Here is a 27,727-nt window from a genome sequence, read left to right on the forward strand (position 1 = left end):
TACACACAGAGACACACAACACACACACACAGACACACAACACACACAGACACACACAACACACAGAGACACACAACACACACACATAGACACACACATACACATACACACACACACACACACACACACACACACACACACACACAGATTGCTGGAATTATAGATAGATGATGGAGGAGGTTTGATTTGGATTTGTCATCAGGGCAAAAATCCCACTCGCAGTTCTTCACGTATCGCTCCGCCCCAACCCCGCCCCCTCCCTCATCAGCTCCTCCCACTGATCTGTTCCAAACTCCGCCCAGCGCGGTCACGTGCTTCCTGCTGCTCCTCCCCCCGCACGGCTCTTCCTGCCAACGAGGTCGGTCCCTTCCTGTCCCTTCCCACGCCTTAAAAAAAATAATTCGACGGGACCCTGAAACGTACGTGGCAAGTTGGAGGTGACCGAAAACTGGTTGGTGGGAATTTATTATTTTATTTTATTTATTTATTTTAAAACGGGGTTTTATTTATTTATTACTAAACGTGGTGCACTTGCAGCTGTTTAGAACTCATCTGGTATGTTTACTTACAGTTACAGTCCGAGTACGGGTCTCTTTATTTTCACCATTCCGACTTTGATCCTTGAAAACATTTAAAAACAACATTTTAAACCTCCTCTTGCAGCAATGACTCCAAAGGTTGTACAAAGTTGTGCGGTGTGGTGGAGGAGGGTGGTGCTGACGTGTTCACAGACTCATGAGCGGACTGGATGCTGAGACTGGTTCGACCCCTCTCGACCTTATTGATGATGAATTTCCGCGTGAACACCTCGAGGGTCAGGCCCGCAGAAGCACACGTGATGTTCTGAGAGATGGATATCTCACAGTCAACTCGTTGCTCCGGAAGGATCATGGAAACGAACCTACCTGTCCGCTTCCATCATCAACCGCTGGAAGAGGTTCAATCTCTTGAACTTGTCGGCGTCATCACCAGCCATGACCTCTCGTAGGCCAACCACAGTACAGCTGTGCTCCAAAGCCAGCCACAGGCTGGACGTCATCCGTCATTCCAAATGTTTCCTTGAAAAAAAATTATATAATTCTTGTATCCAGATCCGGATTCGGATCTTCACCAAAATTAAGCGTTGCTGTCCTTGGCCGGTCTCCCAAATACTCAAAAAAATTCACTCATTGCTTGAAAACTGTGGCCAAAAATGTTGTGACAAACAGAGGGACAGACAGACAGACAAACGCTGCAGACCAACATACTTGGCAAAAAAAAAAAAAATTCCACGAAATAATATTTTTGAATTATTTGTTGCAACTCAACGATTGCCCAGATTGGTCTTATCCTATCATATGATGGCAAATGATGATTTTTTGTCAAAGTCTGAAGAGAGGGAAGTTACTGTTGCCTGCCGATCTGAAGGATAAGGGACGTGACGTCAGAGTTCCAACACCTATGTCACCTTGCACGACTTCCAACCCCTATGTGGATTTCACCTGACATAGAGAAGTTGAACGTTTTGTGCATTGCTGTTTTAGGTGTGTTTTTGAGACTGTCTAACGTACCTCCTTCAACTCCTTCCTTCCCAACCCCCCACCCCTCCCTCCCCACTTGGTCACGTCTTCAGAATGGGACATCGTGGAAATCTTCTCTCAGTCAACTTCTCCATTGTGAAGATGAGCGCGGGTGGGGGTGTGCTGTTCCTGGGTGCACGTGACACCATATTTGCACTGAAACCCAGGAATGTAACGGAGGAGCTGCACTCCCAGGTACTGCACCTTTTACCCTTACCGGGGACGCTTGTTCTCGTCCGAAAAGGTTGCACACAGCACCATCTCTTATCATCCCCCATCCTGACCCGTGATCTTTATTACCCCATTAACCCTTCCAAACCCAACAGTCTAACTTGTTGGATTCAATGTTTCCTCAATGTCGGCGGTACACGCACCTTTGGGGTATCCTTCCCTTTGGTGTACGTCTGTTGTTCGTGGTGCCGAACCCTCAGCACATTCTCTAACGACTGTAATCCAAGGTTATGAACGAACATACAGGTCAGCTACCACTCAGATGGATCTTTGTCAGGAAGTCCAGCAGGACATTTGCCATGAAAACATCTGCAGAACAGACGAAGAGTGGCAACTGACCTCCGGTGAGAGAGCGGTTGAAGAGTTGAACCCACGTCCGCACCAGTCAGGTTCACCACGCGTTTCTGGAGCCGATCAAGTGAAGATAAGTGGCGGGCTGGTGTCCCGTCCCAAATGTGGCAACACTCCTCCACGAGGGGACTACAGTCGTCTTATCCGGGTCCTCGAACCTCCATTGGGATAAGTACATTTCTGGTATTGCTGAGACTGCTTCCAAACGAGTTGTTCTTCTTTATCGAGCACAGAGCTATTCACCTCCTGATGCTGTTTTGTAGTCCCCTCATGGAGTAGTGTTGCTACATTTGGGCCAGAGAACCAGCCTGCCACTTATCTTCACTTGATAAGCTCCAGAAATGTTTGCTTTATCCTTATCTTTATCGAACCTTCCCTTGGCCCCTTACTTGGAGGGTCTTTATGCCTTGTTTGGGGCGATTTCCATTGACAAAATCGAAAAAAACTGCAGCCATGGACAGGAAAGGGACAAACAGACTTTGGTGCATCATGGGTGATGAAGGTTGTGTTCGAGTTTCATCAAAATTGTGTATGGAGTTTCAGAGAAGATGTTGCAAGTTTTTACGGTACGGTCAAGACTCAGGGAAGAGCTGGAACACTGCAAGGATCAGGATGCAGTGGAACAAGAGAAACAGGAGAGAGAGAGACAGAGAGAGAGGGGGAGGGGTGGGGGAGGACACCAGCAGCAGGGTTAAAGAATAAAATAGAGGGAAATTTAAAAAAAATAAGTGAAGAGGGAGAGGAGAGGATGCACGGGGTGGACAAGATGGATACAGAAGCAAACTCTCAGGAAGGAAAAACTGTAAATTTGGAAGGAGCTCTGCTTGGAGGGGGTTAACGACGGTAGAAAGGATCATGGTTTTGGATTCAGGACGATCTGAGATTGTGGTGAACAGCTCTCTCGATTACCCGGAGGGAAGAACGACATTGAAGAGGATGTGGAAGTTTGTTCCACAGGTGGGAAAAAGAGGAACAAATGAGTGGAGGTGAGCAGTGATCCTGGATTTATGTAGTTCCACAAGAAGGGGTTTGAAGGTGGACCGTGTGAGCCCTGCAGAAACCTCGGGGGGCACAAAGCATGGAAAGAGCAGAGGGTGCAAGACCAGAAAGGAGGTGGTCGAAGACAGAGAGACCAACGACTTGTCTGCGATGGCGAAGTGATGGACTCATAGATTCAGCTTCATCACGAGATATTCCCATAATCTTGAAGACCTTGGTTTCCACGGCGTCAAGCTGAGCAAGGTGTGAGGCAGGAGAGCCAGGAGAGCCAGGACTCCATCAAGCTGCGGATGAAGGCTTTGTTTGTGGTCAGGAGCTCAGGTGTGCCGAGGAAGGAGGCTCAGTCTGCGACTGGCTTTGGAGGCCATGTTGGAAATGTAGCTTTCCCAGGAAAGATCATGACAGAAAGTGAGACCCGGGAGTTTGTATTTCTGAACTTTCTCAGGAAGATTAGGTGAGTAGATTGGGGGGTTGGGGGGGGGTAGGGGGAGGCGGTGTTACCAGACATTTTCGTTTGAATTGGTTCGGTGACGAGAACAAGTCGATTCAATTTCGGTTCGGGTCCGAATCTCGATCCGGCCCATCAGTGGATACAAAACGTGAACTGTTCAGCCTGGAGGAGGTGTGCGCTCCACCGAGGGCTGTTCTTGTTTTTTTGAATTTAAAAACATTCTCTTTCAGATTCAGTTTTCAAAACGGATTTGGGAGCACTTACTGGGCAGGGTTCAGAACTTTATTAATATCCGCTCACTTTTTGAAACTAAAATACAAAACGCTCAACAAACTCTCACACACAAATTTAAACAGCGGAATTGAGCTGAACAGCAGTTCTGACTGTGAAAACAAAAACTGCTGTCTCCGCGGCACCATCACCCCCTGCACTCTCCCGCGGCACCATCACCCCCTGCACTCTCCCGCGGCACCATCACCCCCTGCACTCTCCCGCGGCACCATCACCCCCTGCACTCTCCCGCGGCACCATCACCCCCTGCACTCTCCCGCGGCACCATCACCCCCTGCACTCTCCCGCCGCACCATCAGCCCCTGCACTCTCCCGCCCCACCATCCCCCCCTGCCCTCTCCCGCGGCACCATCACCCCCTGCACTCTCCCGCGGCACCATCACCCCCTGCACTCTCCCGCCGCACCATCACCCCCTGCCCTCTCCCGCCGCACCATCACCCCCTGCCCTCTCCCGCCGCACCATCACCCCCTGCCCTCTCCCGCGGCACAATCACCCCCTGCACTCTCCCGCGGCACCATCACCCCCTGCACTTTCCCGCCGCACCATCAGCCCCTGCCCTCTCCCGCGGCACCATCACCCCCTGCCCTCTCCCGCGGCACCATCACCCCCTGCACTCTCCCGCGGCACCATCACCCCCTGCCCTCTCCCGCCGCACCATCAGCCTGGTCTGTGGGTTTAAAGAAAGAAAACGGGTCAAACTCCCAAGATCCGGGTCCCTTGCCATGGAAGCCCCTTTCGGATGTGTAATGGCGACGGTAAAACAGGATGACCCGTGTGGTGTGATCTGCGGTCTCGGCACCAAAACCAAAGGACCAATCAGGACACGACCACGTGGGGCGCACGTGGCGCACACATCGCACGTTGTTGCACGTTGTTCCCTGCCGAGGGAAGGGGGCGGGGCGTCGTCCTCCCCACGACACAAAATTAATTTACTGATCGAGTTTTACACAATTATCTTCACCTGCAATCTCTTTCCGTTTGCCTTGTCCATGTTATCCGTGAAAGTTTTAAAAATACCCCTGAAAACGCTGAAGTGATTTGTCCCCGCTCCATGTTCGACGTCGCTGCGTCTGACGTCACGAAGTGCGCGGTGACGTCACCGGAAACGGAGGGAATTCGGGCGGGGTGTTCATGACGTCATAATTATCGTCCTTGTTCTGTTTCTTTCTCACCTGTTCGTGCGTTCGTTTGTCAGTTCCTTCGTCGGGCACGTGCCGTGAATACCCGTGAAGTGGACGTGCCTCCGTGCACTGATTTCGACACCGCACGTCACGTGTTTCGAGCGGGAAAGCCGTGCGCGGCCCCGTCATGGCGGTCCGACGGCTCCTTGGGCCTGTGGTCGGTGCTGCCGTGATCCTCGTCTGGACGTCCGTTGGTAAGTACCAAGCTGGAGCTGAGATGTTTGTGTGAACTTGTGAAAGATTTATTTATTTATTGTGGGGATTAAATGTCCTGACGAGGTGAGGGGGCCGAATGAATCACGGTGAGAGGAGGGCACGGAGAGAGCGCCGTGTGGGGATGGAATTGGCGGGAGAATCGGTCCGTCACGAACGGCCTGGGTTTTATCTCCCCCTTTATATAGCCGTAGTACAAACAGCTGCAGTATTACAACAATAAGACAACACAGCGTCTCGATGTCGGTACGTGGTGTGCATCTCAAGGGGTCTCAAGGTCAAACAGGTGCGTTCCAAGAGTACGTAATTAATAGACATGCTCACGTGGCTCGACGGAGGTTTCACGTCGAGTGTTTGTCGGTTTTCCGGGAGAGACTCGTCAAAAAGGGCGGAAAAAAATTCCGGTCAAGATGACGGGAACACAAAGCTCACCACACCACGGGGGATCACGACACACCAAGCTGTGAATCACGTCCAATGAATTCGACATCCGAGCACACGACCTTCCCGCCCGACGTGCCATCTTGTTCCGAGCTTGCGACACGTTCTCGTCTGACACATACCTGTTTCTGGGCGGTGTATAGGCAACTGAAAACACATAACCCGTGGTTACGTGCATAAAGGTAAAACATACCTACGGCTTGTAATTCAAAACTCCTCACCGTCCTGGAAAACCTGTGGGACGGGAACACTGAACCACCTGGAGGTGGTGCTCCACCTTACACGTTCACATGGAGAATCTGCAGATCCCCCCCCCCCCAAGACCACCGGCAAAGATAAAAACACCCCCAGACACGAATCGGGGTCGTGCTGATCCTACGTAGCATGTCTGGATGTAATCTGCCCAGAACTGTAGGACGATCAGGACAAACAAGCACACAGAGCAACACCGATCCCTGAGGATGAGAACACTCAGGATTAGAAGAGGATTCATTTGATTTCCGATGAGCATTTCCGCCGCTTTCTAACCACGCCTTCCTGTTTGACCACCTCCAGGTGTTGCTGCAGCCGATTCCACCGCCGTGCAACCAAATCCGCCGCAGGATGTCCAGCTACCCTCGCCGCCTTCCGCACTGCTGGTCGCGTCTTCCAAACAGATACTTCGTCTTCCCTTGGACGGTTTCACCTTGAAACCGGGAACGCCGTTCACCGTCGTTGCCGACGTAAGGTCCATTTTACTCTTTTACAGAAAGCTTCCACATTCTGTGATTGTTTACGAGGACCATCGACAACGGAACAAAGAAAGATCTTAAAGACGACGCAAATGTGTGACACAAAGAACAAGACCATTGACGATTGTCCGTGTTCTTGTCTCCGACCCAACTCCGTCCACGTCGTTTTGTCGTAACTCGTCCACAGCTTTTTTTTTTTTTGAAATATCGTGCTGCACCTACACCTGCACCTCGTGCTACACCTGTCGTAACTCGTGCATGTTGAAGGTTATGATCGAGCACATGTTATGATGGAACCCTCCCTGTATTACGCGTCTCAAGGCAAGAATGTTAAAACGACATTATTTTGTCTCCCACGTAGTCAACTTCCATCAGAAGCATTGCTTTCGACTGTGTGGACAACATGGTGTACTGGACGGACTCTTATAGAAATACCATCAGTCGTGGACCACTGAACGGAGGTGAACCTGAGGTCATCGTTACAGGTACATCAAGAGGAACCGCATTATTCAACACCTGGACAAACGAGTTTGGGACATGGAACTCACATCCAACACGCACGCATACACACGAGTCGTGATGCCGGTGTCACGTGACCACGTTGTGCTCGCTCCGGCGCTCACTCTGAATTTGGCACCCATCACCAGCATATAATATGAAAACTGCTCCATTTAATCAACTGTGACGACCACTGCAACGGCTGAAATTATTACTCGCACCTTCTTGTGTTGTCGGCCGGGGAAAGTTTTGGTCCGGACCACAGACGCGTCCGCGGGATGTGAAACTGATCGGTCCGGAGACTCGGCTTCACAGCAGAAGATACCAAATATTTTGGGGGCCTTGGTCTCCATGGTATCGAATTGTGCAAGGTATGAGGCAGGGACCATCGTTCGAAGGTGAGAGTGGTGCTCCATCAAACTGCGAATGAAGGCCTTGTGAATAGATAAGGGCTCAGGTGTGCTAAGGAAGGTCTTCAAACAATTGTGGATTCCCAATCAGCGAGTGGCTTTTGAGGTCAACTTCTGGTTCGCCCAAGAAAGATCATGGCTGAGAGTGACACCCGGGAGTTTGAGTGACTGAACTTACTCAAGAGGATGTTTTTTTTTTTTTTTTACAGAGTCAAGGCTCATGGCCAGGTTGGAAATGTGGCTTTCCCAGAAAAGCTCATGGCAGATAGTGAGGCCGAAAAGTTTGAATGAAAGGACTTCTTCAAGAGGATTGTTGAGAAAGTAGATGGGGGGGGGGAGGGGCGTTCTTCAGACGGTCCTTTCGGAGAGACAAAGTGAGAGTGTGAGATTTGTCAGGGTTGAAAGACATGTTCCACGTGTTGGATCAGCTTGTGATTTTTCTTTTCAAGGCTTGAAGAGAGGGAAGAGGCTGCAGCCTGCCTGTCTGAATGATGAGGGATATCATGGTAGAGGGGGGCAGTCATCAGTAATTACATAAAGAGGATTTTCCAGAGAGTCGGAGAGATCATTTATGAAGATGAGGAATAGGATTGGGCCCAGAACACTGCCTTGAGGTCCTCCAGCCTTGACAGGGAGAGGAGATGAAACGATTCCGTTGAGAGCCGCATGTGGCTATGAGAGTCGATGAAGTCAGGAAGCCATGTGTGGAGTTGGTCACAGGCAGAGAATTTTGAGTGCAACGCAGGATGCCAGACTGTATGAAAAGCAAGACAGATGTCCAGAGAGACGACCCGTATGTGATGTCTGACGTTGTCCCATCCATTGTATGGAGAGTAGAAGCAGCATGTCCAGGGTCGAGTGACCTGTTCTGAATCCAAATTGGAGATCTGATGCGAAGTTGTTGGAGAAGATGAAAGATTTGATGCCAATCGTTTTCGTGCCCATCCCTGATTGCTCTTCTTGTCTTCTGATGCAAGTTACATTTGAGACACACTCAACCACAAAGTGTTTCTTGGCATCACGTGCAGACCAAGGGGAAGAGGGAGAGGTAGATTGTCTTCTCTTCATTTAAAATCGAAAAGGATTATTTTCCTGACAATTTGAGGGTGACATGTTCGTTCGTCTGAAATTAACATCGGTTCAAGGATCAGTGAATCCAAATGAATATCACAGCAGCCTTTCAGATAATTTGGCCAAAAAGCTCTTCTGCAGCCCGCTCCATATTCTACTGCACGAGGCCATTGTCAAACAACAGGACGGACTTAAAGGAGGGCAATCAGCATCAGTGGGACAGACTTAAAGGAGGGCAATCAGCATCAGTGGGACAGACTTAAAGAAGGGTAATCAGCAACAATGGGACAGACTTAAAGGAGGGCAATCAGCATCAGTGGGACAGACTTAAAGGAGGGCAATCAGCATCAGTGGGACAGACTTAAAGAAGGGTAATCAGCATCAATGGGACACACTTAAAGAAGGGTAATCAGCAACAATGGGACAGACTTAAAGGAGGGCAATCAGCATCAGTGGGACAGACTTAAAGGAGGGAAATCAGCATCATTGGGACAGACTTAAAGGAGGGCAATCAGCATCATTGGGACAGACTTAAAGGAGGGCAATCAGCATCATTGGGACAGACTTAAAGAAGGGCAATCAGCATCATTGGGACAGACTTAAAGATGGGTAATCCGCATCATTGGGACAGACTTAAAGGAGGGCAATCAGCATCATTGGGACAGACTTAAAGGAGGGCAATCAGCATCATTGGGACAGACTTAAAGAAGGGTAATCCGCATCATTGGGACAGACTTAAAGAAGGGTAATCCGCATCATTGGGACAGACCTAAAGAAGGGTAATCAGCATCATTGGGACAGACTTAAAGAAGGGTAATCCGCATCATTGGGACAGACTTAAAGAAGGGTAATCAGCATCATTGGGACAGACTTAAAGGAGGGCAATCAGCATCATTGGGACAGACTTAAAGGAGGGCAATCAGCATCAGTGGGACAGACTTAAGGAAGGGTAATCCGCATCATTGGGACAGACTTAAAGAAGGGTAATCCGCATCATTGGGACAGACTTAAAGAAGGGCAATCAGCATCATTGGGACAGACTTAAAGATGGGTAATCCGCATCATTGGGACAGACTTAAAGAAGGGTAATCCGCATCATTGGGACAGACTTAAAGGAGGGCAATCAGCATCAGTGGGACAGACTTAAGGAAGGGTAATCCGCATCATTGGGACAGACTTAAAGAAGGGCAATCAGCATCAATGGGACACACTTAAAGAAGGGTAATCAGCAACAATGGGACAGACTTAAAGAGGGCAATCAGCATCAGTGGGACAGACTTAAAGGAGGGCAATCAGCATCATTGGGACAGACTTAAAGGAGGGCAATCAGCATCATTGGGACAGACTTAAAGGAGGGAAATCAGCATCATTGGGACAGATTTAAAGGAGGGCAATCAGCATCATTGGGACAGACTTAAAGGAGGGCAATCAGCATCATTGGGACAGACTTAAAGAAGGGTAATCAGCATCATTGGGACAGACTTAAAGAAGGGTAATCAGCATCATTGGGACAGACTTAAAGGAGGGCAATCAGCATCATTGGGACAGACTTAAAGAAGGGTAATCAGCATCATTGGGACAGACTTAAAGAAGGGTAATCCGCATCATTGGGACAGACTTAAAGAAGGGTAATCCGCATCATTGGGACAGACCTAAAGAAGGGTAATCAGCATCATTGGGACAGACTTAAAGGAGGGCAATCAGCATCATTGGGACAGACTTAAAGAAGGGTAATCAGCATCATTGGGACAGACTTAAAGAAGGGTAATCCGCATCATTGGGACAGACTTAAAGAAGGGTAATCCGCATCATTGGGACAGACCTAAAGAAGGGTAATCAGCATCATTGGGACAGACTTAAAGGAGGGCAATCAGCATCATTGGGACAGACTTAAAGAAGGGTAATCAGCATCATTGGGACAGACTTAAAGAAGGGTAATCCGCATCATTGGGACAGACTTAAAGAAGGGAAATCAGCATCATTGGGACAGATTTAAAGGAGGGCAATCAGCATCAGTGGGACAGACTTAAAGAAGGGCAATCAGCATCAATGGGACACACTTAAAGAAGGGTAATCAGCAACAATGGGACAGACTTAAAGGAGGGCAATCAGCATCAGTGGGACAGACTTAAAGGAGGGAAATCAGCATCATTGGGACAGACTTAAAGAAGGGTAATCAGCATCAGTGGGACAGACTTAAAGAAGGGTAATCAGCATCATTGGGACAGACTTAAAGAAGGGTAATCAGCATCATTGGGACAGACTTAAAGGAGGGCAATCAGCATCATTGGGACAGACTTAAAGGAGGGCAATCAGCATCATTGGGACAGACTTAAAGGAGGGCAATCAGCATCATTGGGACAGACTTAAAGGAGGGCAATCAGCATCATTGGGACAGACTTAAAGGAGGGCAATCAGCATCATTGGGACAGACTTAAAGAAGGGTAATCAGCATCATTGGGACAGACTTAAAGGAGGGCAATCAGCATCATTGGGACAGACTTAAAGGAGGGCAATCAGCATCATTGGGACAGACTTAAAGAAGGGTAATCAGCATCATTGGGACAGACTTAAAGAAGGATAATCAGCATCCTTGGGACAGACTTAAAGAAGGGCAATCAGCATCATTCGGATAGTTTTAAAGGAGGGCAATCAGCATCATTGGGACAGACTTAAAGAAGGGTAATCCGCATCATTGGGACAGACTTAAAGAAGGGTAATCCGCATCATTGGGACAGACTTAAAGGAGGGCAATCAGCATCATTGGGACAGACTTAAAGGAGGGTAATCAGCATCATTGGGACAGACTTAAAGAAGGGTAATCCGCATCATTGGGACAGACTTAAAGAAGGGTAATCCGCATCATTGGGACAGACTTAAAGAAGGGTAATCAGCATCATTGGGACAGACTTAAAGAAGGGTAATCAGCATCATTGGGACAGACTTAAAGAAGGGTAATCAGCATCATTGGGACAGACTTAAAGGAGGGCAATCAGCATCATTGGGACAGACTTAAAGAAGGGTAATCAGCATCATTGGGACAGACTTAAAGAAGGGTAATCAGCATCATTGGGACAGACTTAAAGAAGGGTAATCAGCATCATTGGGACAGACTTAAAGAAGGGTAATCCGCATCATTGGGACAGACTTAAAGAAGGGTAATCCGCATCATTTGGACAGACTTAAAGAAGGGTAATCCGCATCATTGAGACAGACTTAAAGGAGGGTAATCAGCATCATTGGGACAGACTTAAAGGAGGGTAATCAGCATCATTGGGACAGACTTAAAGGAGGGCAATCAGCATCAGTGGGACAGACTTAAAGAAGGGCAATCAGCATCATTGGGACAGACTTAAAGATGGGTAATCCGCATCATTGGGACAGACTTAAAGGAGGGCAATCAGCATCATTGGGACAGACTTAAAGGAGGGCAATCAGCATCAGTGGGACAGACTTAAAGGAGGGCAATCAGCATCATTGGGACAGACTTAAAGGAGGGCAATCAGCATCATTGGGACAGACTTAAAGGAGGGCAATCAGCATCATTGGGACAGACTTAAAGAAGGGTAATCCGCATCATTGGGACAGACTTAAAGGAGGGCAATCAGCATCATTGGGACAGACTTAAAGGAGGGCAATCAGCATCATTGGGACAGACTTAAAGGAGGGTAATCAGCATCATTGGGACAGACTTAAAGGAGGGCAATCAGCATCATTGGGACAGACTTAAAGGAGGGTAATCAGCATCATTGGGACAGACTTAAAGGAGGGCAATCAGCATCATTGGGACAGACTTAAAGGAGGGCAATCAGCAACAATGGGACAGACTTAAAGGAGGGCAATCAGCATCATTGGGACAGACTTAAAGGAGGGCAATCAGCATCATTGGGACAGATTTAAAGGAGGGCAATCAGCATTATTGGGACAGACTTAAAGGAGGGCAATCAGCATCATTGGGACAGACTTAAAGGAGGGCAATCAGCATCATTGGGACAGACTTAAAGGAGGGCAATCAGCATCATTGGGACAGACTTAAAGAAGGGTAATCCGCATCATTGGGACAGACTTAAAGAAGGGAAATCAGCATCATTGGGACAGACTTAAAGGAGAGCAATCAGCAACAATGGGACAGACTTAAAGGAGGGCAATCAGCATCATTGGGACAGACTTAAAGGAGGGCAATCAGCATCATTGGGACAGACTTAAAGGAGGGCAATCAGCATCATTGGGACAGACTTAAAGGAGGGTAATCAGCAACAATGGGACAGACTTAAAGGAGGGCAATCAGCAACAATGGGACAGACTTAAAGGAGGGCAATCAGCATCATTGGGACAGACTTAAAGGAGGGCAATCAGCATCATTGGGACAGACTTAAAGGAGAGCAATCAGCATCAGTGGGACAGACTTAACGAAGGGTAATCCGCATCATTGGGACAGACTTAAAGGAGGGCAATCAGCATCAGTGGGACAGACTTAAAGGAGGGCAATCAGCATCATTGGGACAGACTTAAAGGAGGGCAATCAGCATCATTGGGACAGACTTAAAGGAGGGAAATCAGCATCATTGGGACAGATTTAAAGGAGGGCAATCAGCATCATTGGGACAGACTTAAAGGAGGGCAATCAGCATCATTGGGACAGACTTAAAGAAGGGCAATCAGCATCAGTGGGACAGACTTAAGGAAGGGTAATCCGCATCATTGGGACAGACTTAAAGGAGGGCAATCAGCATCATTGGGACAGACTTAAAGAAGGGTAATCAGCATCATTGGGACAGACTTAAAGGAGGGCAATCAGCATCATTGGGACAGACTTAAAGAAGGGCAATCAGCATCAGTGGGACAGACTTAAGGAAGGGTAATCCGCATCATTGGGACAGACTTAAAGGAGGGCAATCAGCATCATTGGGACAGACTTAAAGGAGGGCAATCAGCATCATTGGGACAGACTTAAAGAAGGGTAATCAGCATCATTGGGACAGACTTAAAGAAGGGTAATCCGCATCATTGGGACAGACTTAAAGAAGGGTAATCCGCATCATTGGGACAGACTTAAAGGAGGGCAATCAGCATCATTGGGACAGACTTAAAGAGGGGTAATCCGCATCATTGGGACAGACTTAAAGAAGGGTAATCAGCATCATTGGGACAGACTTAAAGAAGGGTAATCAGCATCATTGGGACAGACTTAAAGGAGGGCAATCAGCATCATTGGGACAGACTTAAAGAAGGGTAATCAGCATCATTGGGACAGACTTAAAGAAGGGTAATCCGCATCATTGGGACAGACTTAAAGAAGGGTAATCCGCATCATTGGGACAGACTTAAAGAAGGGTAATCAGCATCATTGGGACAGACTTAAAGAAGGGAAATCAGCATCATTGGGACAGATTTAAAGGAGGACAATCAGCATCAGTGGGACAGACTTAACGAAGGGTAATCCGCATCATTGGGACAGACTTAAAGAAGGGAAATCAGCATCATTGGGACAGACTTAAAGAAGGGAAATCAGCATCATTGGGACAGACTTAAAGGAGGGCAATCAGCATCATTGGGACAGACTTAAAGGAGGGCAATCAGCATCATTGGGACAGACTTAAAGGAGGGCAATCAGCATCATTGGGACAGACTTAAAGGAGGGCAATCAGCATCATTGGGACAGACTTAAAGGAGGGCAATCAGCATCATTGGGACAGACTTAAAGGAGGGCAATCAGCATCATTGGGACAGACTTAAAGGAGGGCAATCAGCATCATTGGGACAGACTTAAAGGAGGGCAATCAGCATCATTGGGACAGACTTAAAGGAGGGCAATCAGCATCATTGGGACAGACTTAAAGGAGGGCAATCAGCATCATTGGGACAGACTTAAAGGAGGGCAATCAGCATCATTGGGACAGACTTAAAGGAGGGCAATCAGCATCATTGGGACAGACTTAAAGAAGGGTAATCCGCATCATTGGGACAGACTTAAAGAAGGGTAATCAGCATCATTGGGACAGACTTAAAGGAGGGCAATCAGCATCATTGGGACAGACTTAAAGAAGGGAAATCAGCATCATTGGGACAGACTTAAAGGAGGGCAATCAGCATCAGTGGGACAGACTTAACGAAGGGTAATCCGCATCATTGGGACAGACTTAAAGGAGGGCAATCAGCATCAGTGGGACAGACTTAAAGAAGGGTAATCAGCATCAGTGGGACAGACTTAAAGAAGGATAATCAGCATCCTTGGGACAGACTTAAAGAAGGGTAATCAGCATCAGTGGGACAGACTTAAAGGAGGGAAATCAGCATCATTGGGACAGACTTAAAGAAGGGTAATCAGCATCATTGGGACAGACTTAAAGAAGGGTAATCAGCATCATTGGGACAGACTTAAAGGAGGGCAATCAGCATCATTGGGACAGACTTAAAGAAGGGTAATCAGCATCATTGGGACAGACTTAAAGAAGGGTAATCAGCATCATTGGGACAGACTTAAAGAAGGGTAATCAGCATCATTGGGACAGACTTAAAGGAGGGCAATCAGCATCATTGGGACAGACTTAAAGGAGGGCAATCAGCATCATTGGGACAGACTTAAAGGAGGGCAATCAGCATCATTGGGACAGATTTAAAGGAGGGCAATCAGCATCATTGGGACAGACTTAAAGGAGGGTAATCAGCATCATTGGGACAGACTTAAAGGAGGGCAATCAGCATCATTGGGACAGACTTAAAGGAGGGCAATCAGCATCATTGGGACAGACTTAAAGGAGGGCAATCAGCATCATTGGGACAGACTTAAAGGAGAGCAATCAGCATCAGTGGGACAGACTTAACGAAGGGTAATCCGCATCATTGGGACAGACTTAAAGAAGTGAAATCAGCATCATTGGGACAGACTTAAAGGAGAGCAATCAGCATCAGTGGGACAGACTTAACGAAGGGTAATCCGCATCATTGGGACAGACTTAAAGAAGTGAAATCAGCATCATTGGGACAGACTTAAAGAAGGGAAATCAGCATCATTGAGACAGACTTAAAGGAGAGCAATCAGCAACAATGGGACAGATTTAAAGGAGGGCAATCAGCAACAATGGGACAGACTTAAAGGAGGGCAATCAGCATCATTGGGACAGACTTAAAGGAGGGCAATCAGCATCATTGGGACAGATTTAAAGGAGGGCAATCAGCATTATTGGGACAGACTTAAAGGAGGGCAATCAGCATCATTGGGACAGACTTAAAGAAGGGTAATCAGCATCATTGGGACAGACTTAAAGGAGGGCAATCAGCATCATTGGGACAGATTTAAAGGAGGGCAATCAGCATTATTGGGACAGACTTAAAGGAGGGCAATCAGCATCATTGGGACAGATTTAAAGGAGGGCAATCAGCATCATTGGGACAGACTTAAAGGAGGGCAATCAGCATCATTGGGACAGACTTAAAGGAGGGCAATCAGCATCATTGGGACAGACTTAAAGGAGGGCAATCAGCATCATTTGGACAGATTTAAAGGAGGGCAATCAGCATTATTGGGACAGACTTAAAGGAGGGCAATCAGCATCATTGGGACAGACTTAAAGGAGGGTAATCAGCATCATTGAGACAGACTTAAAGGAGAGCAATCAGCAACAATGGGACAGACTTAAAGGAGGGCAATCAGCATCATTGGGACAGACTTAAAGGAGGGCAATCAGCATCATTGGGACAGACTTAAAGGAGGGCAATCAGCATCATTGGGACAGACTTAAAGGAGGGCAATCAGCAACAATGGGACAGACTTAAAGGAGGGCAATCAGCATCATTGGGACAGACTTAAAGGAGGGCAATCAGCATCATTGGGACAGACTTAAAGGAGGGCAATCAGCATCATTGGGACAGACTTAAAGGAGGGCAATCAGCATCATTGGGACAGATTTAAAGGAGGGCAATCAGCATCATTGGGACAGACTTAAAGGAGGGTAATCAGCATCATTGAGACAGACTTAAAGGAGAGCAATCAGCAACAATGGGACAGATTTAAAGGAGGGCAATCAGCAACAATGGGACAGACTTAAAGGAGGGCAATCAGCATCATTGGGACAGACTTAAAGGAGGGCAATCAGCATCATTGGGACAGACTTAAAGGAGGGCAATCAGCAACAATGGGACAGACTTAAAGAAGGGCAATCAGTATCATTGGGACAGACCTTAAGGCGCTGTCACACCTTGACGATTTAGCCAGCAATGGCAACATATAAAAATGTATGTAAAACGTTGGCGTACGCTGAAATTTTGATGTTTTTAAAAAAGTTTTGGTCGTATGCATAACATATTAGTAACGGGCACAGAACGTTTCGTTGTCTTATAGATAACTTATACCAACGAATGCTTCGCCTGTTGTCGGTGTTCACAACCTATGCCCAATGATAGTTTAACTTAGGCATAGCACGCTGCACGTATCGCCGACGAACTCGTGGCGTCGCCTGTTGTCGGTGTTCACAACCTATGCCCAATGATAGTTTAACTTAGGCATAGCGCGCTGCACGTATCGCCGACGAACTCGTGGCGTCGCCTGTTAAAAACCTGCCGCATCATAACGCGGTTTAAATCATAACCGCCTGAGAATTGGAAGTGTCAACATCACAGTCACACCTTGACGATTTAGCCATCGTATGCCGACCTATGAAAAATGTGTCTAAAACGCTGGCACACGTCGAATACGGTATGGGTAAGTTGTGTATACGTCAAGAGCACGCTGAAAAACGACGAAGTACGCTGTCATATTTCGTGGTACGTTTAGTACGTCGTGAAATTTCAAGCATACTGAAAATTTTACGACGTACTCGCCGTATGGCTCACACGTTCCGCTACGCTGGGAATAACTTGTCGGCACGATATGCGATCGTTGACACACGTCGACACAAGTTCCTTGTAAGTTACTCATAAGTCGAAACACGTCGAGGTAATGTTTAGCATACCCGAAGCTTATTTTCTCCGTCAAGGCACATTTTCTTTTTTTCTCTTTGGCTCCGTGAAGGCACGTGACGAAATATCTGAAGTTGTTGTTGTTGTTATTTTTTAGTCTATCACGAATTTTAAAATATATTCGGACATTTGCTTTTAAGTTTCGACGTCGACGTGACAATATCCTCAAACCGAAAATATTCACAGAGGAGGAACTAAGAATAAGACATGAGCAAACTGAAGAGGCAATTGGACATGACGTAACGGTACGTGACGAAATATCGGAAGTTATTGTTGTTGTTGTTGTTGTTGTTGTTTTTTTAACGCTGCCAATACGCCATTATACGGAAGCTGTAAATTAGAAACACGTTCAGTAAGTTCTGTGGTCGTCTGGAAGACGTCAATCAAATACGTCTACATACGTCAATATGCGTTGGAGGTACGTTACACATAGGTTCAAAGCACGTCACTCATAGGTTAGAAATATGTTTTGGGTACGCTAAGCATTACCTCGACGTGTTTCGACTTATGAGTAACTTACAAGTAACGTGCCTCGACGTGTGTCAACGATCGCATAACGTGCCTCGACGTGTGTGCAACGATCGTGTAACATGCCTGCAACACGTTACTCATAGGTTATAAATAAGTTTCGGGTGCGCTTATCATTACCTCGACGTGTTTCGACTTATGAGTAACTTACAAGTAACGTGTGTCGACGTGTGTCAACGATCGCATAACGTGCCTACAACTTATAGCCAGCGCAGCTAAAATTTGAGGACAACCGCAAAGTACAACGATGAAAGCCAGCGTACTACGACCTATGGCAGTGTATTTCAGCGTGCTCTTAACGTATACAAACTTACCCATAACGTATTCGACGTGTGCCGGCGTTTTACCCCAATTTTGCATGTCAGGCATACGTTGGCTAAATCGTCAAGGTGTGACAGGGCCTTAAAGGAGGACGATCAGCATCATTGGGACAGACTTAAAGGAGGGCAATCAGCAACAATGGGACAGACTTAAAGGAGGGCAATCAGCAACAATGGGACAGACTTAAAGGAGGGCAATCAGCAACAATGGGACAGACTTAAAGGAGGGCAATCAGCATCATTGGGACAGACTTAAAGGAGGGCAATCAGCAACAATGGGACAGACTTAAAGGAGGGCAATCAGCATCATTGGGACAGACCTTAAGACGCTGTCACACCTTGACGATTTAGCCAGCAATGGCAACGTATAAAAATGTATGTAAAACGTTGGCGTACGCTGAAATTTTGATGTTTTTAAAAAAGTTTTGGTCGTATTCATAACGAGCTGGTCGTATGCAGAACATATTAGTAACGGGCACAGAACGTTTCGTTGTCTTATAGATAACTTATACCAACGAATGCTTCGCCTGTTGTCGGCGTTCACAACCTATGCCCAACGATAGTTTAACTTAGGCATAGCACGCTGCACGTATCGCCGACGAACTCGTGGCGTCGCCTGTTAAAAACCTGCCGCTCGCCGATTTAAATCATAACCGCCTGAGAATTGGAAGTGTCAACATCACAGTCACACCTTGACGATTTAGCCAGCGTATGCCGACCTATGAAAAATGTGTCTAAAACGCTGGGACACGTCGAATACGGTATGGGTAAGTTGTGTATACGTCAAGAGCACACTGAAAAACGATTAAGTACGCTGTCATATTTCATGCTACGTTTAGTACGTCGTGAAATTTCAAGCATACTGAAAATTTTACGACGTACTCGCCGTATGGCTCACACGTTCCGCTACGCTGGGAATAACTTGTAGGCACGATATGCGATCGTTGACACACGTCGACACAAGTTCCTTGTAAGTTACTCATAAGTCGAAACACGTCGAGGTGATGTTTAGCATCCCCAAAACTTATTTTCTCCGTCAAGGCACATTTTCTTTTTTTCTCCTTGGCTCCGTGAAGGCACGTGACGAAATATCTGAAGTTGTTGTTGTTGTTGTTGTTGTTATTTTTTAGTCCATCACGAATTTTAAAATATATTCGGACATTTGCTTTTGAGTTTCGACGTCGACGTGACAATATCCTCAAACCGAAAATATTCACAGAGGAGGAACTAAGAATAAGACATGAGCAAACTGAAGAGGCAATTGGACATGACGTAACGGTACGTGACGAAATATCGGAAGTTATTGTTGTTGTTGTTGTTGTTGTTGTTTTTTTAACGCTGCCAATACGCCATTATACGGAAGCTGTAAATTAGAAACACGTTCAGTAAGTTCTGTGGTCGTCTGGAAGACGTCAATCAAATACGTCTACATACGTCAATATGCGTTGGAGGTACGTTACACATAGGTTCAAAGCACGTCACTCATAGGTTAGAAATATGTTTTGGGTACGCTTATCATTACCTCGACGTGTTTCGACTTATGAGTAACTTACAAGTAACGTGCCTCGACGTGTGTCAACGATCGCATAACGTGCCTCGACGTGTGTGCAACGATCGTGTAACATGCCTGCAACACGTTACTCATAGGTTATAAATAAGTTTCGGGTGCGCTTATCATTACCTCGACGTGTTTCGACTTATGAGTAACTTACAAGTAACGTGTGTCGACGTGTGTCAACGATCGCATAACGTGCCTACAACTTATAGCCAGCGCAGCTAAAATTTGAGGACAACCGCAAAGTACAACGATGAAAGCCAGCGTACTACGACCTATGGCAGTGTATTTCAGCGTGCTCTTAACGTATACAAACTTACCCATAACGTATTCGACGTGTGCCGGCGTTTTACCCCAATTTTGCATGTCAGGCATACGTTGGCTAAATCGTCAAGGTGTGACAGGGCCTTAAAGGAGGACAATCAGCATCATTGGGACAGATTTAAAGGAGGACAATCAGCATCATTGGGACGGACTTAAAGTTTATTGACATATAGCTCCTGACTTTTGTCTGTTTTTGTCTGGTTGTCTGTTTTGTCCAGGGATCGTCTTTCCAATGGGACTTGCGATCGACCCCCTATCCCGAAATGTATTCTGGGTAGATCTTTTCCAGAAGTGCATTGAGGTGGCAAACCTTGACGGTTCACAGCGCCGGGTTCTGATCAACGGCGCGTTGAAAAGTCCATCTTCTATTGCTGTGGACCCAGAACGAGGGTAAGGATCCATCGCTGTGAGTATCCCATCACGTTGACTTCTCCTTCACGATTTCATCGAATGATGAACAACACGTCATGGCAGTTTTCATTTACACATGCTACGAATGACTTTCTTTGTGACCCGGCTTTGGCTGGGGTATTGACTTATTACCAATCCCACTCTTTCGCATATTGTGATGTAAATAATCTGGATTTTGGGGGGGACAAGAATACGCAGGTCTTACTGGCGTCAACAACCAACTTCATCGACACCATTGAAGCCAATCAGGAGCCGTTTGGTTGTTTGTGAACAATTGATTGATGGTTTATCAGTTATCCAGGAGTTCTCATTAATTCACCGGTCATGTTGTTGCGTATGTGTACATTTACATCACGTGACCACCATACATATGATGCGCCACCACAAGTCCCACTTGTCCTGACATCACCCCATCCTTTTAATCAACATGCCAGCCGCTTGTACTGGGTCGATTGGACGTCACAGGTGAATGCGATCATCGAGACGGCACATACGGATGGCTCTGGGCGGCGTGTGCTTGTCAACGAAGACCTGCCACGACCGGAATTCCTCACCTTCGACCCAAACTCACGCCAACTATGTTGGGCAGATACTGGTTGGTCTTTCACCCCCAAAATCCCTCGCGTTTTCATCTTTCGCTTCCGCCGTGTTTCGGCGCTGAGCACGTTACGTTGACCGTACGTTTCTGATGTTTGGATTCTAAGTGTATTGTTCACAGCACGAATGTCATTTCGAGCAAAGAGCTTGTTCTCTCATCTGTGCGCAGTTGCCAAACGGTTGGAGTGCATGGAACCAGACCGCGGTACGCATCGGCTCAGCCTGGAGGTTCTTCAACGTCCTGTAGGCCTAACAAGCTTCGCAGGCCATCTGTATTATACAGATTCGCAACGGTACGTGTTGATGGATTCTCTACACAAGAAACTAGGCTCATGGAGAGTGAGGCGACAGAAAGTGAAAAGTGAACATACTGGTAGTGGGACAATGGGGCCACATTTGGACGCAACAAGCAAAAGAATAAACGGACAGGAGAATAGGTGACAGAGAGGAGGGAGGGAAACACATGAACCTGCAAGGAAGATCGTCTGGTGAGGTTGGGATAATGGGGGGAAGAAGGCATCGCAGGTCCGGGTGGGGGCGACACGACATGGGATTGCACCACCCGGTCGAAGTCCCGGCAGGGGTGCAAATTAACATTTTTATCCACCGGCCAGCAGGGCCGGTGACTAGAAGAAGTTACCAGCCCAGCAGAATTTCAACCGGCCCGATAAAATAAAGATAAAAGTCACAAATTTGATATCAAACACTTTTAATATACTCACATGAGTGAGTTTGATGAGTGAGGTTGGTTGGATGAGTGAGGTTGGTTGGATGAGTGAGTTTGATGAGTGTGGTTGGTTGGATGAGAGATTTTGATGGATGAGGTTGGTTGGATGAGTGAGTTTAATGGAGGAGGTTTGCAGAATGAGTGAGTTTGATGGAGGAGGTTTGCAGAATGAGTTAGGTTGATGGAGGAGGTTGGGTGGATGAGTGAGTTGGATGGATGAATGAGTGAGTTTGATGAGTGGGGTGGGGGTGGGGGGATGATTCAGGGAGGAGGAGGTTGTGGGTGATGGTGGGGGGGGACCTTTTTTGTGTGGGTGATGGGGGGGGTCAAGGGGGTTGTGAGTAGTGCTGGGGGGGGGGAATTTTTGTGGGTGATGGGGTGGTTGTGGCTGATGGACGATGGGGGTGGGTTGTGGGTGATGGACAATGGTGGGGGTACTACTCGTCCACCCAACATCACATATAAACTCACTCATCCACCGAACCTCACCCATCAAACTCACTCATTCACCCAACGTCACCCATGAAACTCACTCAAAAACCCAACCTCACCCATCAAACTCACTCATTCACCCAACCTCACCCATCAAACTCAGTCATTCACCCAACCTCACCCATCAAACTCACTCATTAACCCAACCTCACCCATCAAACTCACTCATTAACCCAACCTCACCCATCAAACTCAATCATTCACCCAACCTCACCCATCAAACTCACTCATTCACCCAAATTCACTCATTTAACCAACCTGGGCATGAGAGAATGCGTCCAAACCGTCAAATCTCACGCAATCACTTGTGATTTGGAACGACATGAAAACAGACAAAATGGCCGCCGCAGAATTACCGGTGATTTCTGCGGATTTCTGCGGACAAAAACAGTTGTTCTCGTTGAGAAAACTAGTAGAGAAGCCAGTACAAATTGTACAAAATAACAGGAATCACCGGTGATTCACCAGCCGGGCAGGTAAGGCAGTATTGTCTACCTGCCCAGCACAAAAGTTAGGCGCCATTGGCGACCGGGCGGCCGTAAACAAGTCCTGGCGAGGGTCTTCAATCTCTGATTGCTCTTTTTCTTGTTTTCTGTACAGAGTCAGACTTTTCTCATGTTTATAAAATTGTTGGTATTTATGTAATGATGTGTCCGGAAATGAAATATCAAATATATCAAAAGAGCGGAAGGGATAAAACCACGTGAGGGTGGAAGGGTGAACGTTTGGCCCGTGGAGGTGGGCTGCCTACATCGTGGTGTCGTGGGTCCAGGCAAGCAAGCCCTGCAGCCCTTCAACACACACGGAGCACCCCAAATGATGGTGTACCTGGTGTTGTTAATGGAGGTGAAATGCTCGAGACCAGATGAGGGCCACAGGGGAAGCAGGCACAAGAGCTCTGACAGTGTCGGCAGCGTATACATTGACGTCCTTTCATTGCAGACTTAAGAAGAGACAGAAACGTTGCCAAAACAGGACAAACACTGTGAACCCCTTGTCGGTTTGAGTGTGTGCTGCCAAACTCTGCCACTGTTTGAGGAACCAACTCTAAAAACTGGACGCAACTCCTCTCCCCTCATTTCCTTTGTCCCAAAACCCCAGTCAATGAGCTCTTTGGTGTCTCTCGCTCAAGAATTCTCCCGAGTTTCTGATATGTTTCGAGTGTAGAAAAGCCATCACTTTATCATGAGGATGGCACTCGGTGGAGCGCATACCTCTGTCAGGCTGAACAGTTCACATTTTGTATCCCTTTGATAGGCCGGATCTGGATTCGGACCTCAACCACAATCAAAACAGCCTGTTCTTGTCACCGAATCAACTCATGAAACCAAGTTTTGTTTTAACTCGTCCATAATTTTTTTTGAAATACCATGCCAGACATTGTTTTTGGCCCGATCTCTCAGTGGTGAAGAATCACTCAAAAAATTATCCTGCGCGGGATGTGGATCTTCACCAAACATCGAAACCATAACATCTTCCCACCTTAGGTGTCGGAGCTAATGAAAGGTTGTAATTGTCGAATGAGTCACTGAGCTTCGTGGTTCGTCCAATGGATGCACAGTGTCTTTGGGAGGACATTTAGTGGAGGCTGGAATCGGGATTTCGTATCTTTCTCTCTCCTCTGGAGCTTTGAGATTAAGAAAGATATGGTGGTTGTCAATGCAGATGTCTTGTGAAAGTTCCACGAACAGGGACCCTGTTGATTGTTCAAACCAGGGAGAGACTCCCAGAGATGGCGCTTCTCCGGATCCACACTCTTATCGGCCAAACCCTGAAACATGCTCCGTGCAAGAGCAGGTCAGGCCACTCACCTCAAAAAGGGTCTTGCTCGAAGAGTCATGTGCCAAAAAAAGAGTACATGAGCAGGGGTGACTGAAGATAGGCAGAGCAGATTGTTATATTCGCTATGGCAATCTGTTCGACCCATGCACAGGTGTTTGGTTCTGATGTGGATTTTTTTAAACCCACCTTGTTGTGATCGTTTTCCTCCTGAAGGATTCTAACTGGCCGATTGTGGAATCCTATTTGACTTCAGACAGAGTTTAACGTTTGTCCGATTTCATTATAAAATCCTACAAAAACCCAATCGACACTGATAAAACTGATGTCCACACAAGTTCTTCCTTGTGAAACAATTTATTTCCTAATTATACACCATACACTTCTCACCCTTGTACAATGAACTTAAGAATCCCCATTTGTTTGCAATATTATTTGGTTCTATTTCATTTATTCTTACTTTAGTTAACAGTAAGACCAACCCGATTCAATTCACCTCTACATTACATCAGAGAGTTTTATTCTAACTTGGTACTTGGTCAGTTCCAAGGAGTACAAGCCACTGAGAAACTATACTTCCTCACGTGCTCGCACTGAGAACAATGTGCCTTTCAAAACATTTTATACTTCCATGAGAGAGAGGTTGGGGGATATTCACCCAGACTGTAGACGTGTCCTTTAGACGAAAAGCCACTTCGTACATTTTCTAAGCAAAGGTTCATTTATCAGCTCGGTCACTCTGCTCCAGAACAACACATTTCTTATCATTTAGGGCAAAAGTCTTTTGGCCAGAAATGACAGCCAAATCAATTTGCAGCATAAAAGTTACATTTCTGAAACTCCATTTGTTACAATTTAAAATACATTAATATAAATTTTTCCCCCACAGTTCACTGCTTAGTTGGCTGGTTGTTTCATTAATCGTTCGTTGAATTAATCGTTCTAACAGCTTCTAATTCATTCTAATTCTAATTAATTCTTCTTCTACTTCTAATTAATCGTTCTAACAGCTTGGTTGAAGTGATTCTTTTGTTTGATATTGGGTTGATTGATGAATAAAGGGAAATTATAGACCTGTTCTTGACATCTTGCGTCGTGTGTGTGTGTGTGTGTGTGTGTGTGTGTGTGTGTGTGTGTGTGTGTGTGTGTGTGTGTGTGTGTGTGTGTGTGTGTGTGTGTGTGTGTGTGTGTGAGTGTGTGAGTGTGTGTGTGTGTGTGAACGTACATGATCCTTGCTGTGATAAGCCATTATATTTGTTGATGATTTTGTCTCTCCTAATTACAGCATTGTAACTCAAGGTCCGGGGTTCGAGTCCCGACAAATTTAAGCACATGTCATATTGGACTCATAGGAGACTTGTTCCATTCTCTTCGTGGTGCCGAAGACTCATCTCAAGCTTGGAGGTTACAACGGTGGTCTGGATTGTCTCATTGGGCCCCCTCATGGGCCTGGTCTGCTCGCCACGTCGTCTCGTTCTGAGCAGACCAATCTGTGGCCGACACCCAATGGAGGACAGATAAACAGAGGATGTAATTGATGGTGCATTATATCTTCCTGAACTATTGTCTCTCCACAGACAAAGGGTGGTTTCTGCAACATTGGACGAGGAGCTGGGAGAATACTTCCTTCCACTGGAGGCGAGATTTCGCAGCATCACGACCGTGCTTCCAAAATGTCTCACAGGTAATGTCTGTCCTCGTGTACCACTTGGACAATAAGCTGGATTTGTGAGACAGGTTATTCCTGCAGGTAACTACTCCAACGGCACTTAGGACCAGACATCAATTGCAAAGCGTACTCCAACATAATACACTCAAATTTATCTTTGCACACACACACACACACACACACCTTTCAGGTCACGCACCTCATTTGCTGCACGCATCGGATAGGTCAGAGGTCATGTACTCGATAGCTTCGAGCTTCCTTACCCATTAACTTGCCCGCTCTTACCTGTGCTTACCTGTTCGTGTTCCTATCTGAAGCGACGGCTCATGACACTTGGAACTTCTTCCTGGAATGCAAATCCGACCAAAGGTAACCTCAGATCGTCCACAAAGCTTGGAACCAGTTTGTGTCCACTCTCTGGAGAACCAGAAAACAACATCTGTGCAACCTCAAGGCTGAACTCTCAAACCTGTCTCCTTCTTCCAAGACCTGCTGGTGCCTTATCAACTCTGTCTCTGGTGTATGCTTCCCTCCATCCCTTACCTCACTTCAAATGGCATCACGGCTGACGGAAGGCCGAATGCCTCAAGTCTGGGTTTGCTTCCAAATCTTGTGTACCCAACCCCTCACTCCCTACATCGAGCCTACCCTCAACGACCCAACTGATCCTGGATACTGTGTCTTCCCCAATTCAGAATATGGAGAGGTTTCTGCAAATCCTCGACTCATATTCTGCGACGGGCCCAGACGACGTGTGTCCTGAAAACGTGCTCTGCCGCTCTTGCTCATTCTCCTTCTGTTCTGTTCACTCGATCATTCTCTCTGGGGTCGTTACCGTCTGCCTGGGAGTTAGCCAACATCACTACAACGCACAAACACTCTTAACGTCAATCCTATTCCCTTGCTTCCAATTACAAGCAAGGTCATGGAATCTATCATTGGAAATGACATCAAACCCTTCCTTTTCTCCACCGGCCTGATCTCAGATTGTCAGTTCGGTTTCAGACCGGATCATTGCACCTTGGACATGCTGCTTCTACTCTCCCAGCAATGGATGGAGGCCCTCAATCTCACGCATGAGATCACTGCCGTCTCTCTGGACATATCTCGAGCATTTGATGCAGTCCGACACCCTTCCTTGGTCCTTTACTGATGACTCCTCGATTTGCCGCGTCATTTCTCATCCTTCAGACAGGCAGCAGCAGCAGCCTTGTCCCTTTCTGAATACCTTGATGGAATCAGGATCTGGTCCAACACTTGGAAACATGTCGTTCAACATCGACAAATCCCACACACTCGCCCCGTCTCTCTGAAAGGACCGCTTATCAAAGCCTTCCATCCGCTTCCTCAACAAACAACTTGCAGAGGTGCAGACACTCAAACATTTGGGCCTCACCGTCAGCCATGATCTTTCTTGGGAAGACCACATTTCCTTCGTCACGCAGGGTGTTTCCTTGGAAAAATCTGAACTTTCGACAACCGACAAGGCCTTCGTTCGCAGCTTCATGGAGTGAGCACTGCTCTCCTCCTTTGGACCGACTCCCCAGCCTCACACTTTGCCCCTTCTTGATGCCGTGGAAATCAAGACTCTCAGAATCATTGCGACGTCCCACGACGAACCTGAGTGTCTGTGCCTGTTACTTTCACATCGCAGGTAGGTTGGTGGCCTCTCTGTGTTCTTCTGCCTCCATTTTGGTCTCGCACTCTCTGCCCTCTCTTGGCTCTGTCCCTCCTAGGTTTCTGCGTGCCGCACAAAGTCTGCCAGTAACCGTCTTCTTGGTAAACTACCCGTATCCAGGCTCACTGCTCACCTCCACTCATTGAATCAACTTCCTCAGTCTGCTCAGTCCCATTCTTCCCTCCAGGGCTTCAAGGCAGCTGTTCGCCAACGACCTCAGGTCATCCCCCATCCATACTCATGATCTCTTCTACCCCCCA

At 47.0% G+C, this 27,727-nt stretch overlaps 1 protein-coding gene across 2 annotated transcripts; it reads left to right on the forward strand.

Moving 5' to 3' along the window:
- The first annotated feature begins 319 nt into the window (after positions 1–319).
- Positions 320–26,204, forward strand: LOC147007592 (nidogen-1-like). Of its 2 annotated transcripts, none has more exons than XM_085866817.1 (9): positions 320–451; positions 1,613–1,754; positions 5,080–5,259; positions 6,275–6,441; positions 6,812–6,935; positions 20,333–20,504; positions 20,960–21,120; positions 21,292–21,415; positions 25,698–26,204. In XM_085866817.1, exons 3-9 carry the CDS (start codon positions 5,193–5,195, stop codon positions 25,837–25,839), a joined length of 957 nt encoding a protein of 318 aa, XP_085722943.1. In that variant the 5' UTR covers positions 320–451; positions 1,613–1,754; positions 5,080–5,192; the 3' UTR covers positions 25,840–26,204. The 2 variants fall into 2 exon arrangements, with proteins under 2 accessions (XP_085722943.1, XP_085722944.1); XM_085866818.1 differs by having other exon boundaries at positions 342–455.
- The last annotated feature ends 1,523 nt before the right edge of the window (positions 26,205–27,727 follow it).

The sequence above is a fragment of the Eptatretus burgeri genome, unplaced genomic scaffold (assembly GCF_056783735.1).
Source record: "Eptatretus burgeri isolate ZD-2024b unplaced genomic scaffold, Ebu_testis_v1 Ebu_testis_scaffold_88, whole genome shotgun sequence".
Classification (NCBI taxonomy): domain Eukaryota; kingdom Metazoa; phylum Chordata; class Myxini; order Myxiniformes; family Myxinidae; genus Eptatretus; species Eptatretus burgeri.